General features: G+C 39.3%; 1 protein-coding gene across 1 annotated transcript in view; it reads left to right on the top strand.

Moving 5' to 3' along the window:
- Nucleotides 1-16,390, top strand: part of LOC109474771 (E3 ubiquitin-protein ligase RNF213-like) — a 122,127-nt gene that overhangs the window by 97,637 nt on the left and 8,100 nt on the right. Inside the window, 18 exon segments of the mRNA XM_019775133.1 lie at nucleotides 809-973; nucleotides 2,665-2,812; nucleotides 3,146-3,287; nucleotides 3,905-4,118; nucleotides 4,517-4,631; nucleotides 5,351-5,532; nucleotides 5,843-6,049; nucleotides 6,478-6,683; nucleotides 6,928-7,036; nucleotides 7,382-7,485; nucleotides 8,553-8,735; nucleotides 9,538-9,792; nucleotides 10,159-10,270; nucleotides 11,825-12,078; nucleotides 12,701-12,884; nucleotides 13,570-13,683; nucleotides 13,944-14,138; nucleotides 14,477-14,641. Coding sequence (XP_019630692.1) covers nucleotides 809-973; nucleotides 2,665-2,812; nucleotides 3,146-3,287; nucleotides 3,905-4,118; nucleotides 4,517-4,631; nucleotides 5,351-5,532; nucleotides 5,843-6,049; nucleotides 6,478-6,683; nucleotides 6,928-7,036; nucleotides 7,382-7,485; nucleotides 8,553-8,735; nucleotides 9,538-9,792; nucleotides 10,159-10,270; nucleotides 11,825-12,078; nucleotides 12,701-12,884; nucleotides 13,570-13,683; nucleotides 13,944-14,138; nucleotides 14,477-14,641 — 3,054 coding nt within the window.

Here is a 16,390-nt window from a genome sequence, read left to right as displayed (position 1 = left end):
ATATTTAATGCATCTAAGGACATTACACATTTAGGCCACGCTAAATTTTATGGATGACATCTGAGGCCACACCAATTTGATTTCTTGGTTAACAGATTTTTCTAGAAAGATGATGGAGCGGGTGGGCGGAAAAAAATTAAAATAAAAACAGGTCTAGGCATCCTATTATGGCCCAAAATGGTACGATAGGAGCCATGAAGTCAACCACCAGGCTGGTTCAAAATTTAAACAATGAATTTTGAACTTTTAATGATACCATTGCATTGAAATATGGAATGACTGTAACAAGTAGTAAGAAAAGGCCTGGGCTGTTTTCAACTGTTCACGGCAAAATATGAGCATTTTGCAGTACTGTTGATTCTGAATTTTTATTTGCAAAATCAGAAAAAAATGAAGCGGCGATTCCGTTAACCAAGAAATTAAATTGGTGTGGCCTGAGCACGCATTGATTTTAGACTGTTCTAAAAAAAACCTCCTCAAGGCTGAAGCCTGGTGCCAGCTGCAACTACTGATGATGGCACCCAGACTGCCAAACCTCCACAAAACTTCACATTAAATTTGGGGTCTTCAGATCAAGTCATTCATTATGAAGATTAAGTCAGTGTGGCCTTACACAGTGAAATTGATACATTGTTTAGGAGGAGGCTGTCCTTCAAGCTGAGTAGCTTATGGTTATGGTGATGAGTAGCTACTAGTACATGTACATATATAATCAGTAGATAAACTGGCTTGTTAGTACAACAACAGCATAATTATGGTATTTATAATGCATACGAGTACATTCAAGTGAAATTGATGTTCGGTTTAGGAGGAGGATCCTGTCCTTGGTACTGACGCTGGTGTGGAAGAGGACATGGATGTAGAGGAGGATGAAGAACCCCGGGAGGTTGCCATGGAGAGAGATGGAGGGGATACTCTGGAGGGGATGGACCTGGATGACATTGAGCTTGAACTCACTGCACAAAAGGAAGAGGTAGACCCACAACCAAATACAACTGACAAGTATAAGGAGTTACATAGATTTGAAGATTTGCAAGTAAGCAAGTTGGTTTTCTATTGTAGAGTTTTGGTTCCTTTTGTTTATAAAGAATTATGTGAGGTGGGGGACCTAATAGAAAATGTCATAATTATTATACAGTTTTATACTTAGATTTTAACTTTTTTGTAGTCATTTCTTCTTATTCCATATTTTGAATTCCAATACAGTTAATGGTACTGAGTTTCTTTCGCCTGTGCAAAGATTCTGACTCGGTCAACTGCCTTTGGCTTAACTTACCACCTTTGTAGGCATGCAGTGGCAACCTGTCCAAAGTCATAGCATCCTGATTATGTCTGCAATAAACTTAAGTTAATTTTTTGTACATGATTGTTCATTACATCTCTTGCCCTGGTTCACGGTGGTCAAAACGGGCTGCAAAGTTCCCACCTTTCATAGAAGCTGAACAGTGTTTGATCGTGTTCAATTTGGGTGATTTGAATCAAACTCGCATTCCATTTGGGGGTCACCTGGGGTCATTTACAATAAACCGGCAAAAGCCAGCCCTTCCCCCTCTGTGCCTTGCAACAGATAAAAACTAACACGTTTCTACAGATACAAACTGTTTCCTGGACAGTACAAGTCCGCTATCATTTTTTGTGGACATGTTACATGTAGCAAGGCTACTGTCTTATCCGTGTGTGACCTCGAATACTGTATAAATAATACAATGCACACTTTTGGGCGACATGACATGTCTGCAGAACTTGTTTAAACCTGGAAGCCTGGAGACTCCAACATACCTCATTCACGGCTCAAAATAACTTAAGTGGTTGTCCCAAAAATCGTAATTTACTGCGAAAAATGTCAAAAAATGTTTTTTTCACCAATATGCCGACAAAAAACTAGACTTAAAATCAGAAATTGAAAAATTCCTAAAACACGATTTTTGATCTTATTCTTCTATTCGTCGAAAAATATCAAAATCTTGTTTTCAAACGCGCCTAGCAATGGGAAAGAATACCGTAGTTATTACGGTAGTAACAGTAATCTCCCGGCAGATATCTTTCAGTGGCAAGACAGTATCTATTAGCCAGAGAAGTTTTGCCAGCTGCCGAAGGATCTCTCTCCCTCACCGCATATCAGTTGCTGCTGAGGCGGGCCTTCATTGCCTTCAATCTGCTCCTGTCTTGTTCTGCTCGTTGCGCCCCCTCCCATCTGTAGTCCAAAGGATCTACAGACAGTCAATATGTCAAATGCTATTTTATTGTTGGCTAATTAAACTGTGCTTGTCAAGTAGTTTATTGCCCTGACCATCATAGAAGGCTATTGTCTGTATTTCAGCCAGCATCTTTTAGTACCAGCTGACAGTATTATCTGATTCAGTAACTTAAAGGTACATGAACTCCCACTGAGATGTGTGCGGGTGACTGACTTTGTCCCAGATTGAAGCTATACATTTCTTGTAAAAGCCTTAGCGCCTGTATGATTCACATTGGTGTTAATGGTCAACAGGGAGGGGCAACAACGCCAATTTTCAAAAGAAATGCTCTTCCCTGTTTCAGTGTCAGTAGATTTTTGGCGGCTGGCAAAAGTTCTCTGGCTAATGGATAACTGTCTTGCCATCGAAAGGGATCTGCTTGGAGATTATAGTAACATACCTCCGTGGTTGTGTGTACCATTCCCAGGTGTCTGTATTGGATGATATGGTGCTCCTAGTTAGCTGTATCCAGGCAACAGCCGCCATGCTGAAGAATCCAAAGGATCTGCCAAAGGAAAGGACTGTAACCAGGATTGAGAAGCTCAAGGACCTTCTACAGGAGAGAATGGAGAAAGGTTTTTGCAAAGCAGTGTTATTGTACGGAATGAATGCATATAGTTCTTCACATACACTGTACGTGTAGCTCAGCTAATTTTCTCTTCTAGCTTGCTAGTTTAAGGATTAGGAAAATTAATTGATCGTTTTTATTTACCATTGCCTGGATTTTGAATCTAACCATTGCATATTCTACTGTATGTATATGATGAAAAAGTTGAAAAATACAGTAAAGATAGCATAATACAGTCAGGTAGTGAAGGAGCATTATGATTTTTAGATCTAGCATTTTCAAGTCAGGTGTCACTAAGTATGGATGGGTGGTCAGGGTTCATCAGAAATGATCATTTCAGGTCCCAGTTTCTGTGATGTGGTGAAGGCTCGCATCGTGCAGCTGCTGGAAGAAAAGGAGGAAAACAAACCAGATGGAGGCGTGAACTGGCTGACTAATGAAGCTGCCACACTCAAGGCTATCACAGAAGCAGGGACACTCAGGTAGGGAGAAGTGAACCTGCACTCTTCTTTCAGAGCAACAATGCAAAGAAACAGAAATCTTCAAGACAATGGAGGATCAAAGCACGGTGACTGTATACATGTAGTTTTTGTATAATGTATTTCTGTTGTTGATACTGATTACTACACCCAAGGCATTCATGGAGACAGGGACACTGAGGTAGAGTGAATATACATGTACCAATGTTCCATAGCAGCAATAAAGACTAACAGAGAGACACAATTGGAAGGGACAATGATGTGATGCAGTTTTATATCCCTGTCCTTGGTGCTAAAAGGTAATTATTGATGTATGAATCAACAGTTATACCATACATTCAAGTCATTCTTTGATCATGTGATGATGAAAGTTGAAAAATCTGTCATCAAGGTGATACTCTAGCACAAGTGTTAACTGTTAATTTTAATATCCACTTATATGTACTTTTCAGCTCCAGGTGTATACAGGTATAAGATTTGTGAAGCTTCATAAAATTATATTGCAGTAAAACAATACAATTTCTTTCTGAGTGTATTGTTTTTTTCACACTTCAGGAATACTTAAGACATACATGAATTTATCAATAATTATTATGGTTACTTTTTTTCTGAAATTTCAGACAGTCTGCCTGGAACCACCTGTCCTCAGTGATAGCCCCTCTGCTGGCTGAGATTGTTGCCTACGCTGACAGGAACTGTAACCTGGACCACATGGTCACCCCTGCTGGGGAATGGACCGTTCCAATCTTCCTGGACATCCTGAGAGACCAGAACCTGGTGCCTTTCCACTACAGTGACATGCTGTCTCCTGTTATGAACGTACAACGGCAAAAGGTATTAGTGAAATTCAACACACAGTTAGTCTTTAAGTTTAACTTTAAGTTAGTAATCTTCAATACACATTTAGTAATCTTAGTAAGTCTTACATACTTTACACCATTAATGTATACAAAGTATGCTTTCCACCCATTTTAATATGTGATTTTAGACATTGCAGTATAATTGGTCTAACTAGTTAACTAATGAAAAGTGCTGTAGAATGGTATGGTTCCTCTGCAATTGATAATATGACCCGTACGCTTCACCAATGCTGTTCATTTCTTATCTTTAAAGAAATGCATGTGTCATTGTCTAGGCCTTCCACAACCCACAGCCACCATGGCCTGACCCAGAAGCTTCAATCCCACATAGTCACAAACTAATGGTCTGAAATGTTGCTTGACGTTCCCCAGATCCCAGTGCTGAGTTCAGGATGTGGAGAGCAGCTGTTTGAGTGTAGGGTGCCCTTCTCCTGGGTCATCCGAGGTCAGGTGGACGCCATGCTGAAGACTGCACAGAAACTGGAAGGTATAGGGGTGATGATGTTCCATGTTATCAGTATAAAAGAGTTTTCATATCACCATGTGCTAAGAATGACAAATGTTGTAATATTCTGATCCGATTCTGATAAAAAAAAATTATATATTATATGAAATATATTGTTTCCATGTTTCTTCTCAATTTTGGACTAGGGTTATTACTGTAACAGTTACAGTTACTGTAACAGTGTTTAAAAAAAAATTTAGATGATTATATTTTCTGTGAGGTGGAAGAGTCTATTCTTGAATAGAGGGAACAATCTCTTTTAGTTGAGGTCAAATTGGGAAGGCTCCATTTCAGACTAGAATATATATTATGTAACTTGGCAATATCGCAGGGACTTTTGGGCAGAAGCTATTGCCTTCGTCAGAAGGGTATGTTTTCTCTTTGGGCTTGGTGTAGAGGCTGTGGTGTGGGCCTGTATGAACAAATTTTGGCCTTTCTAGTTACTATTGCTTGTGACTTGCAAATGTAGAAAATGTGGTCTCAAACAGAGAGAGAGGGTCTGTAAGATTTTGTATCTTTCTTTTAGGGTCAACCTGAGCATGATGGTCTAGACATAAAACAGGGCTTTTAAACAGGACATTCATTCAGGGTTGTTGACATACATGTTGACATATTACTGGAGATAATTTACTCCTTGTCACCAACCTCTTGAGGTTAAGTTGCTGTATTTTATAAGGTTGGTGGGTCTTCTTTACTTGTAGGATCAACTGTTGACAGTCCGGATCAGGCACTGCCCAGACTGTTTAGGGAGTCTACAATCGGCAAGATTATCCACAGAGCAGCAGAACAGGACCAGAGTGAGGAGGACATCGCTGCCAGATATCTGCACGACTACGTGTGGATGACTTACAGGATGGTCACTACGTCTGTTGAAGAGATAAAGGTAGAACAAGGCCTTCTCTATTCTGGATATTAAATGAATGATGAAATGTACTGTTACAGTAGTTCCTGATGACTTGATAACAAATCAAGTAATCATGCAAAAATTAATGGTTATGGAATGCTCATCCCTGTACATTATTGTTGCCTACATGTAACAGTTACTGGTATATATAATATTTCAACTTGAATATTCTTTCAACTGTATTACTCAATGAACCCTTTTCTTAACTCATCTATTGCATGGCTACAATGTTAGAAGATACAATGTCATACAACATGTTGAGACTTCCTGCACTTACATTGTATGACAGATGGTCTGCAGTGCAGTGAAATTGTCAGCCAAAGAGCTCCATGCCCAGTCTGGAGCAAGAGAGCCGTTCTGCCTGACCATCCCAGCTGTCCACGCGGCCTTCAGCCGTGTGCAGGGCCGTCTGCACAACCTGGCCCAGCTCCTGGAGACCACGCCCAGCCTGCTGGACATACTCTGTACGCTGGACTTTCAGTCAGAGACATCAATGGTGAGACTTTCGATGACTTATCCGGCCCAAGTGAATGACTGTAAGAGTGCAATAAGAGCGTTGTGGGAAAGGTAAAAGTGTAGTGGAAAGTGCTGATATTTAATCCATCAAAGCTGAAGTTAGAGAAGGGGTTATAGATAGAAGCACTTTCACACATTCAAACTGCCCTGCTTTTGTATCTGGTTTTGTGTGATTTTGTCACGATTAAATTTTTTTGGTCAACTGTAATGAAACAATTTTCGTATTATATTGTAGGAAACAATTTTCGTTTACAAAACAGCAAGAGTATCGAGTATGCCTTTGTCATACAGGCTGTTTTTTATAGGACCAGGTTTTCTGGATGCTTCTTTCTATTTTTGTTATGTTTACTGTCAAGAGTAGTACCCATGAAAACTGCATATAATTATGTCACTGTGACAATCTTACAGACTGTAGACACCACAGCAGTGCTGGCAGTGTTAGAGGGCCTGACACCAGACGCACACAACATGGCCACCCCTGAGGAACGACAGAGCTGGCTGGGGAAGATGCAGTGTGTGGCTCCTGTGGTGGAGCGGGTCTTCGCTGCTGCTGCCTCCCCCGACAACAGTGTGTGCTACGGGGAGAAGAGTCTGACTCAAGTAAACATGGCAAGGTATTACTTGCATCACAGTCCGTTCACGGCTTTTGCCATGTTCAGTAGCTAGTGATTAATATGTAAAAGATTACTCAGAGATGTTTGAAATGAATGTTAAGTGTATTGTATTTAATATGTAAATTTCATAATAAACACAGTGGCTGTACAGTTTGTGATGTGCCAAAATGCACATGAAAACTTCAAGCATGTACATGTACATTATTTTGTAGTTTTATTGCATGTAGCAATCTACTATTCTCAGATTCCTGTGGATCAGACTGCAGACCCTACAGATGTTCATGGAACACATGTTCACTGCTGCTGACAGTGAGGAGTCCCTCAGCACCATGCAGATGGAAAGGCTGTGGGAGGTTGGCCTTTTTTTTTGATAAATGAAGAAACAAAATCTTATCAAGCTTGTATTGTCATAAGCCCTCCTCCCTTTTGTTCCAGAGTTTTATAATTATTACAGTTTTGTAAATGTATGCTCTGTGAAACTCTGAACTAGATAGAGCTTGTTTAAGGAGAATCTACCAAAGTTATACAATGATTGTATTACATTTTGTACGCAATACATAACATTCCGTCAAGGGATGAACTGCTGCTGTGCTGATGATGTCTTTGAAGTTTTTTTTGATAAGCAGTAATTTTTTTAAACCTTTTGATTTGATACATTTTGTATTTATTTTTCTAATTCCTTTATTCATTAATGCTAGATCCTCAGCAGTTTGAATGATGATTTCAAGAGTGTGAAGACCATGAAGAAAGTTGAAAGGTTCCTGAAATCCTGCAATAGTGACGCTGCTACCAAATACTTCAGGTGAATTTCTCTTCCTTGATATATTGTGTTGTAGACATACATGTAATGTCAGCTCTGATAATTCCAGGTACCCCAAGACTGCTACATTAAAAGAATTTGGAGACCTCATACCATGAAATATGTTGAGTTTAATTATTATGTAAATGATTTTGGGGGGGATTTGTCTCATTGAATATGGAAGTAAGGTTACAATGATTATTGTTAAATTCAGGGTTTCTAAACTCAAACTACTATTTTTTTCTTTTCCTTGAGCAATATTCCATTTCAAACATTTCCTCATTAATTATGAAAATAACCCCTTTATCAACATGATATATGCAAAGTGTTGTTAACATTTGATTAACTTACACACGTCACAAGGTATAAAATTCCAATCATTCACCATTAAGAAATCACATAATGTGGTGGTAGATTTTGCCGGCATTGCGCACTCCTTTTAGGGCCGATATTTTGCAAGGAGTAGTGGGCGTTCGCTTCAAACCCGGAAGTAAAGTGGGTATTCGCTAAGAAGAGAAAAAAACAGTAAATTTTGATTTATTTAAGTTCGGCTAGATGGATTCGCTTCAAACTTGGTATGAACATGCGGGAGCACACTCTGGACATGACCGCACAAAAAAAATTGAGATTCGTGCGAAAATTCCTGGGCATTTGTGAGCGTTCGCTAGTAAGAGAAACCCAAAGAGAGGGCCTTTGATACAGTCATGTAATGTATGCAATCTACATGTACAATGTATGATATGGCATGCTGTAACATTTAACATTATGATAGTAATTACACACACACTGTATGCAAATGTAATATCTAATTTGCATAATTGATGTGAAATGGTTATTGGTAAATGATGGAAATTTCTTGTGACATTGTGTAAGTCAGTTAAAGGTCAACATCACTATGCATTTATTGTATTAATGTGGAGGTCATTTGCAAATTTGGTAGTAAAATGTTGTCTTTGCAAAATTGCAGCCTTGCCAAGGGCTAGGACTTAAACATTAAAAATACATATAAGTGTACATGCAGTTTGTAATAGCATGCTTTAGCAGTGCAATTAATATTCATTTGTTTGCAGTGGAGGGGTTCGAGACTGCATGATTTGCAAAGAGGTGTTAACGGAACCAGTGAAGCTGCCATGTCACCATGTCGGCTGCCAACGTTGCCTGCGCACATGGCTGACCCCTGATAAACTGAGCTGTCCACTGTGCCGTGCTGCAGTGCCCGGAGATTTCCAGTGTACCATTACCTTGGAACTCAGGTATTAATTAAGCAGGGCTCAAAATACCGGGTGCATGTGCACCTTATTAATTAGTGCAGCCAAAATTGGAGCTGTGCACCCAATTTTTTTCTGTGGGAGCACTGGTGCACCCAAATATTTCTGTAGGTATTTTTTGTACTTATGAAATGTATATTGTATACAGGATATTCTTGGCATTTAAGTGTCAGTGCTCCCATTTCAGATACAAGCTCATACGAGGAGCAGTAAGATCTGTAATCAGGTTTTGTTTTATATGGTGCACCCAAATTTTTTGTGTGCACCAGTCCTTATTTTTTAGGTTGGGTGCACCTATTCCCAAAAATGAATTTCGAGCCCTGTTAAGGGTTAATGACTCGCCCCGAGGTGAATATATGATGTGATAAAGCCTTGTCAGTTTCTATAACCACCGAATAAAGCCACCTCGTTCGCACATAGCCTATCAAAACTTACACAGTAAAGAGTGACAAATTCCTGTATAACACAATCATACAAACTTAAACTATAACTCCCCATAATGGTTTGCTCCAGGGTGTGCATTATTCTGCAACAAAGCACACGTGTGAGAATAAAGCACACTTGGGATGATTTTGCAATACTTGTATCATGCTAACTGTGACATTATGGTGTCATAATCAATATGGAATGGCGGCTTCTGATTGGTCAACGCCACCTGCCTATATGATAATATTGTTTAGTCTAATACTTCTGCAGAATCAGTTTAAACAAGCCACAGGATTGAGAACATTTAACATAATACCTGGATTATTTCATGTAAATTTTGTCATAAAATTTACAATGACAGGGAACCAGTTGAGAAGTACAATGCCTACAGACGTTGCTGCAACTCTTTCTTCATGGAGCTAGTGTCTCGCTTCTGTTTCTCTGGCGGCACGCCTCCAGAGGCAGGCGTGGTGGAGATGCTTCTTGGCTATGTCGTGAGAAAGAGTCAAGGAGAAAGTGCTGCCAAAACCAAAAAATTCACGCCATTCGAGGATGATTGCATCGACCAGACACCTATCATCCGCTCATTCCTACTGCAACTTCTGCTCCAAGCAAAGTGAGTCATTTATGTGAACTTTATGATAAGTTGAACTTCAAATGCATAATACTGTGAAGCCCATGCTATTCATTGATTTACAACGGTAAATGTGTTTGAGACTCTTGAAACTCATGGACATGCATCTTACTTTTAGTTAAGATTCATTCTCAATGTTTGATATGATTTAGTATGTAGTACTACATGTTTGTACTACAATCTGCACTGTTTATAAGAATTATTAATGAATATACCTCTTTGTATTCTGTTGAATTTTAGTTAATTGTTTAAAATAACAGACTGAGTCTTTAAGTCAGTATTACTATCGATGGTATTTAGAACAATGAGAAATGTGTGCTTATTTATTTATTTATTACCTCCTCACAGTTCCCGGGAAGTCATTGTTCACATGGAGAAGTACCTGCAGGCTGCCAGAGGCTTTGTGGTGGAGAAGCAAGAGGTCATTGAACTCTTGGTCATCTTCATCCAATGCATGGAGGTGAGATACCCTTTACTAGACTGATTTCAACAAGTCTACTGATGCAAAAAAAGGAGAGAGGAAACCGTCAAACTGTGAATGGGCCATGGGGTTAATCTATCATTGACAAGCTTCAGAAAAGTAAAAAAAACTCTTGTCAACGAGCTAAAACAGAACTTACACAGCAATAAAACCTCCGGAAAATCCTGATATTGATTATTATCAATCTTACATAACGTTTAAACAGCAATTTCAATATGACTATTAAAAAAACTTGAGATTGTTTCAAAGAATCTTGAGATTGTTTGTAAAAATCTAATTAATAAAAGATTCTTTTAAAAAATCTTGAGATTGTTTTGAGATTGTCAGAAACAATCTTGAGATCTTTCAAAAAATCTTGGGATTGTTTTGGAAAATCTTGAGATTTTCTGAAACATCTTGAGATTTTATAGAAATTTTTAACGATGCGTGACGACCCCCCCCCCGGGGGGTCATTATGATCCATACGGTGACAGGGAAGTTGTTCACAAAATATTAGCATTGTAAGTATAAGCTGAAGACAGCTAGAAGCATTTGTCCAAAGTGCTCTGGACAGTCCAAATTTAATCTGGACGCTGTTCACAGTGGACCTACAATGTACAATGTACAAGTCTAAAATGTGTTTCAAGTATAAGTCATTACATGCAGGTAACATCACACACATTGTACAATTTGTATGTTCTTAGAATGCAGAATAAGATTTTGTGCTTGAAATGACAGTGGAATTATTATAACAGCGAGCAGATTATTATTGGAATGAGCAGAGCACTTTGGACTAATGCCTCTGACCGTTTACAGCTTAGAGGTACATATCCAATATTTTGTCAAAAACTTCTCTGTTACATAGCGGATAATGACCCCCAGCGGGGGTCTTCACTCTTCGTTAAAAATGGAAAAATCTCAATATTTATTGCAAAGATCTCAATATTTTAGACGAAATCTTGAGATCTTATGAGACAATCTTGAGATTTTTCATGACAATCTCAAGATCTTTCAGAAAATCTTGAGATGAAAACAAAAGGTCTCAGGATCTTTCGAAATGATTTCAAAGTATGTTGATATTTTTCCATAGCATCTTGATATGCTTTGAAAAATATCAAGATTGTTTAAAAGATCTCAAGTTTTTTCAAGATTGCTTTAAAAATCCTGATATTTTTTAAAGCATCTCAAGATGATATGGAAAAATCTCAATATGCTTTGAAAACATTTGGAAAGATCCTGAGACCTTTTGTTTTCATCTCAAGATTTTCTGAAAGATCTGGAGTTTGTCATGAAAAATCTGAAGATTGTCTCATAAGATCTCAAGATTTTGTCTAAAATATTGAGATTTTTCCTTTTTTAGCGAAGTGTGAAGACCCCCACTGGGGGTCATTATGATCCGCTATGTAACAGGGAAGTTTGTGACAAAAGATTGGATATGTACCTCTAAGCTGTAAATAGTCAGAGGCATTAGTCCAAAGTGCTCTGCTCATTCCAATAATAATCTGCTCGCTGTTCAATGCTTTATATATACTGTTAAATGTTCTAACTTTACAGGACTCTTACAAGCAAGAAGCTGCCCAGTCTCATGACACAGAGACAGCAATGGTTAGAGTTGCTGTCTCCAAACTCCAGCAGGCCGGCAGGCAGGCACAGCATAACCATCCGGGTCTGTCCGTGGCCACACTGCTGTTTATTGCCAACATACGGTTTGCACTGTCTGTCGCTGCACAACTCCTACATGAATATCATGGGAGGAGGGCTCTCTCAGTGCAAGAGGAGAAGAAACTGATGAAGAAGACACATTACAGGTGACGTTTTATAATCTTGTCATCTCCAAACAAAGTCTAAAGCCCCTGAGACACATTCACGACCCTCTCCCGGATTTGTTCCTGAAGTTCACCAGCCAAACACCAGCTGAACAGGTCGGTAGTCTGACCAGATTTAGGCCACGCCTACATGTATATTCTACGCCAGCCATGTCCAAACCATTTCAGAACCATTCCCCAAATCAGCCACAAACCAGCCCTGAATGCTGGCCAACCTGAAGCATCCTGACCACTATGTGCATATTAGCCGAAGACTGCCAAATCCTTCCTAACAATTTTACAACTCTCTCGCAGAATCAGGGGTTTACTACATACAATCATGTAATACTATACACAGGGAATCTTTGTGGCATTTTTCAATGTTCTTGGATTGTGCCTTTTTCTTGTACATGTATAGCGACACCCCTTTTTGCCCAAGTGACATACAGTTGACTGTGATGTTTCCCTAACACCAATAGACTAAATCCAGAGTCTTTGAAAGGTCAACAAAACCTTTTTAGATTCTCATCAGGGTTTTGGTAATTACAGTATTAAACATGTATGTGACTAAAGTGACTGCAAGGACTTCCAACTTACAAGTTGACCCTTCTTGTGACACTAACAGGTTGACCAAGATGCTGTTGGACCAGGCCTGCCAGCTGTGTAAACAGCTGGAGTGGTCGCTGGTGTTCCTTCTGAAGCAGCTATACCGCAGCTATGGCATGGACAGTCTGCTGAGCGTGACAGAACAGGCACAGCTGCACCAGCACCTGCAATGGATCATCCCACCTAAGGCCAGGGGTGGGAAGGTTGGTGCAGAGTAACAAATTGTAGTGTTCCTGGGTGTAACAGAACCATTTCATATTCCTGGGTACAGCAGAACTGTTTCCAGAAGGAAATTTTGAATCTTATATTTCAGTTTTTAAAGGACAAATACACTAATATCAGTTTTGGTGCTTTTTGACCCAAAATCCTATTTCCAAAAAAAATCATTGGTTTCTACTAGTCCTGCATGTACATGTAGGGGTGATATTTGACCCAAATCCATGTTCACGTTTGCTTGCCTATATATTCCACCAAGAGGATGCAGTGACGTAGTGTGTTCAATAATATGGCTATGAAATCGCTACCCTGTTAACATTATCTGACATACATGTAAAAGAACATCTCCATGAAAAGAAAAGTATAAAAAGAAACCTGAGAGAGAATTTGATAGGTGGTTGTCTACATGTCAGGTCATCTACAGTCATGACACTGGTCATATTATCTGAAAGACATAACTGTTGCTGATAGACTAATTTTTAAATTAGATTAAGAGGACAGTCTGTGTCACCGCATCTGGTGGAATAGGCAGGCATCAAATGTGAACACAGATTTGGGTCAAATATCACCCCAATTTGTACAGGACTGGACAGTTGCACCAGTTTAATACCAGTACAATTTACATTGAGTGAGGTAGCTGTTCGATAAACTGCAGCGTTTTCCTGTGTTTAGGAGGTCATCCCAGATCGCTTCATCATGTGTGGAGATGACTACCGACGGCTGAGGGAAGAACTGGCCAAGTCCATGGCCACTAAGAAGATGGACGCTGTCAATGATGTCCTCCAGGTTAGTTTTTTTTATTTATTGCATTCAATTTGTTGAATGTTGACTTAATTTTTGCCTATACTTTTATGTACTAGGCAGTTATTTTAGGCAAAAGAAATGAATGTAATTGAAAATTGTTACAGTAGTGCATTAGAGCATGGGAATTCTTCCATGTCTTTCACATTTTCCAGACTCAGAAGTGCCAGTTATCCTATATGTACCAAATTTATTTCCAAATTTGTAACTTTTCTGTGATACGCCTGTTTTGGCCATTTCATCAGGCTATGAACATTCCTGAAAATGTGCGAGAAGTTCACCTCCTGCTGGCGCTGTACCGTGAGGTCACGGTTTCCCGAGCCGACACCAACCAGGCCCGCCATCCATCCCAGGATTACATCACTGTCTCACGCAAGTACCTGCATGACTCTCCTGTCCTCGCCAACAAGCAGCTCGCTATGGAACTGTTGTACAACCAGGTGAGTAGGAGAACACACTTAGTCTGGTGCTGTTTTTCTCTGTTGAAGAGGTTCAAAAAGGAAAAAACGTGCATCATCTGCAGCCTAATAGCAAAACGTATACTGAGTCCCAAAAAAAATCTGTCCACCCCACCACGACAAATAGATGCGAACATGGAAACTGATCTCAGTATCTCTGTTCTAATACCCTTCCGTGGAAGGATGTCTCCTTCCCCGGAGGTAATAAACAGAGCAGCAGTTTGTCGGGCTAAACCATGTGAAGGTAAACGTTTGCATAATTATTATGTGACCTTTCTAGTTGTTCTGGTATTATATAACTTTCCTCTGTATTCTCCCAGGGTGGTGGTAATCTTGCCCTTACAGTGACACCAAACCAGCCGCCCATCCAGAGGACCCTGTCTGCACTAGTGATCCACACTGCTGCTGTTCTGGGTACAGGTGTGGGAGGTGTTCTACTGCCACTCCAGACCCTCCTACAGAACCCACAGAACCACGCTGTACATGTAGGTTTTATTAGAATGATGGTATTCAATGACAGATTGTGCCAATGAGTAACTACTAAATTAAGAATACTCACCATCATTATGCGTCTACCACAGGTCTTCTACTGCCATTTTTTTTTGTTCTGCTTGTTTTCCAACCAAATTTAGATGGCTTGGTGATTTGAAAAAAGTTTGAAGGAGGAAGAAATGGGTGAACTAGCTACATTGATATGTTTACATTTATTAGATGCATCCACCAAAAGTCTTGCACATGTCAAGGTATACATTGTAGTACGTAGAGACTCTGATCTGGTAAAATCAGTCATTCTACCAGGAGAGATCCCAATTGGACTCAGATCCTGTCATTTTAAGACTTAAAAGCCAGTCAGCACTTTTCAACTTTGATTGTGTCACTTTAGATCAATGGATTGACTTGATGTTACTTAAAATTTGTGAATGGGAAATCATGCTTGGCTAACACATTTTATAATATTATTTAACAGTATCCTAATCAGAGTCTCTGTCGACAAAGACTTATTCTCTTCCCTGACATATACATTTAAATTATGTAGTTTGATTGTTTTTTTTTATTTAATTTTTTTAATTTTCAAATAAATCTAAAGTTAAAATTCTAAAGTTTGTAATATCTCATTTCATAACAGACTCAAAGTCAAAGAAAATCTATCAGAGACCAATCACACAATCAAAAGGTCATCTCTTTTTGACAGTACAATGTCAACTGCATCAATTTTTCTCTTTAAATTTCCTTTGCGTTGACAAAAATACAGCGTAGGTATCCTTGGCATGTACAGTAGATAACTAAAGTTAATGTTGTTGTCTTTAGCAAGTTCAGCGTTTCTTTTGGGGACGAGGTGTTCATAAATGGCTAACCCACAGAGTTCCCCTTAGCCTGCACCACAAGACACCACAGAAGACCCGATACTAGATAATGTGGAGTACATAGCGTAAATATGCAGTTTAAACGTAGAAGATGTAAAAAAATGCGGGATCTTGGCGCCTACTATAACGTCAGTCTTTTGCCGCCATCTTGGATTCTCCCGCCGCCATCTTGGATTCTCTTTAGTTGATTGTTAGATTTAGTAATGGTCATATCTTTGTTGTACATTTTGTACTTGTCCTCACTGTTCTTGCCCAAGGCACATCCAGGTATATTGGAAGACCGTGAAATTTGACCACTGTTAGTGGGGAAATCCATGGCCGTGAGGGACTTAAGCAGTCAAGGCCAAGGATTTCACCACTTCAAGTGGTCAATTCCACAAAATCAGGTGGCATGCATCTGTCTTTGAAAGAATGATTACCATAGTTACTATGGTGTGTAGTAATGTTTCTGACCGTGGAATTGACCACTTTTAGTGGTGAAATCCTATACCCCTCAATGTAAAATGGTGAAAATGTACACTGGGAAGAATTCGTAACTTGATAGTACATACAACCTTCGTAAAACCTTTTTAGTAATGTACAGTTGATGTACAGAATTTGTTAGTTTGACTGTTTGATGCCGCTTGTTTGATGCCGCTTGTTTGATTGGAATGAAACATTCGTAGTGCCGATAAACTTGTTAGTAATGTAACGTTACAGCTGATGATGTAATTTCTTATTTAGCCGCCATAGAAAGTATTTGCGACAAAAATAAATTTACTGGCTTCCTGTTGTTCTTTTGACTCACTTTAAAGGCGATAAGTCCAGATAAGTCGTCGAGTTGACCACTTATAGTCACTGTGCTAAACTCATCAGCCTTGATAGAAATTC

Source organism: Branchiostoma belcheri, unplaced genomic scaffold (genome assembly GCF_001625305.1).
Source record: "Branchiostoma belcheri isolate BF01 breed outbred unplaced genomic scaffold, Haploidv18h27 scaffold319, whole genome shotgun sequence".
Taxonomy (NCBI): Eukaryota; Metazoa; Chordata; class Leptocardii; order Amphioxiformes; family Branchiostomatidae; genus Branchiostoma; species Branchiostoma belcheri.
The sequence above is the reverse complement of the archived record's forward strand: the minus strand, read 5'-3'. Positions and strand labels throughout refer to the sequence as shown.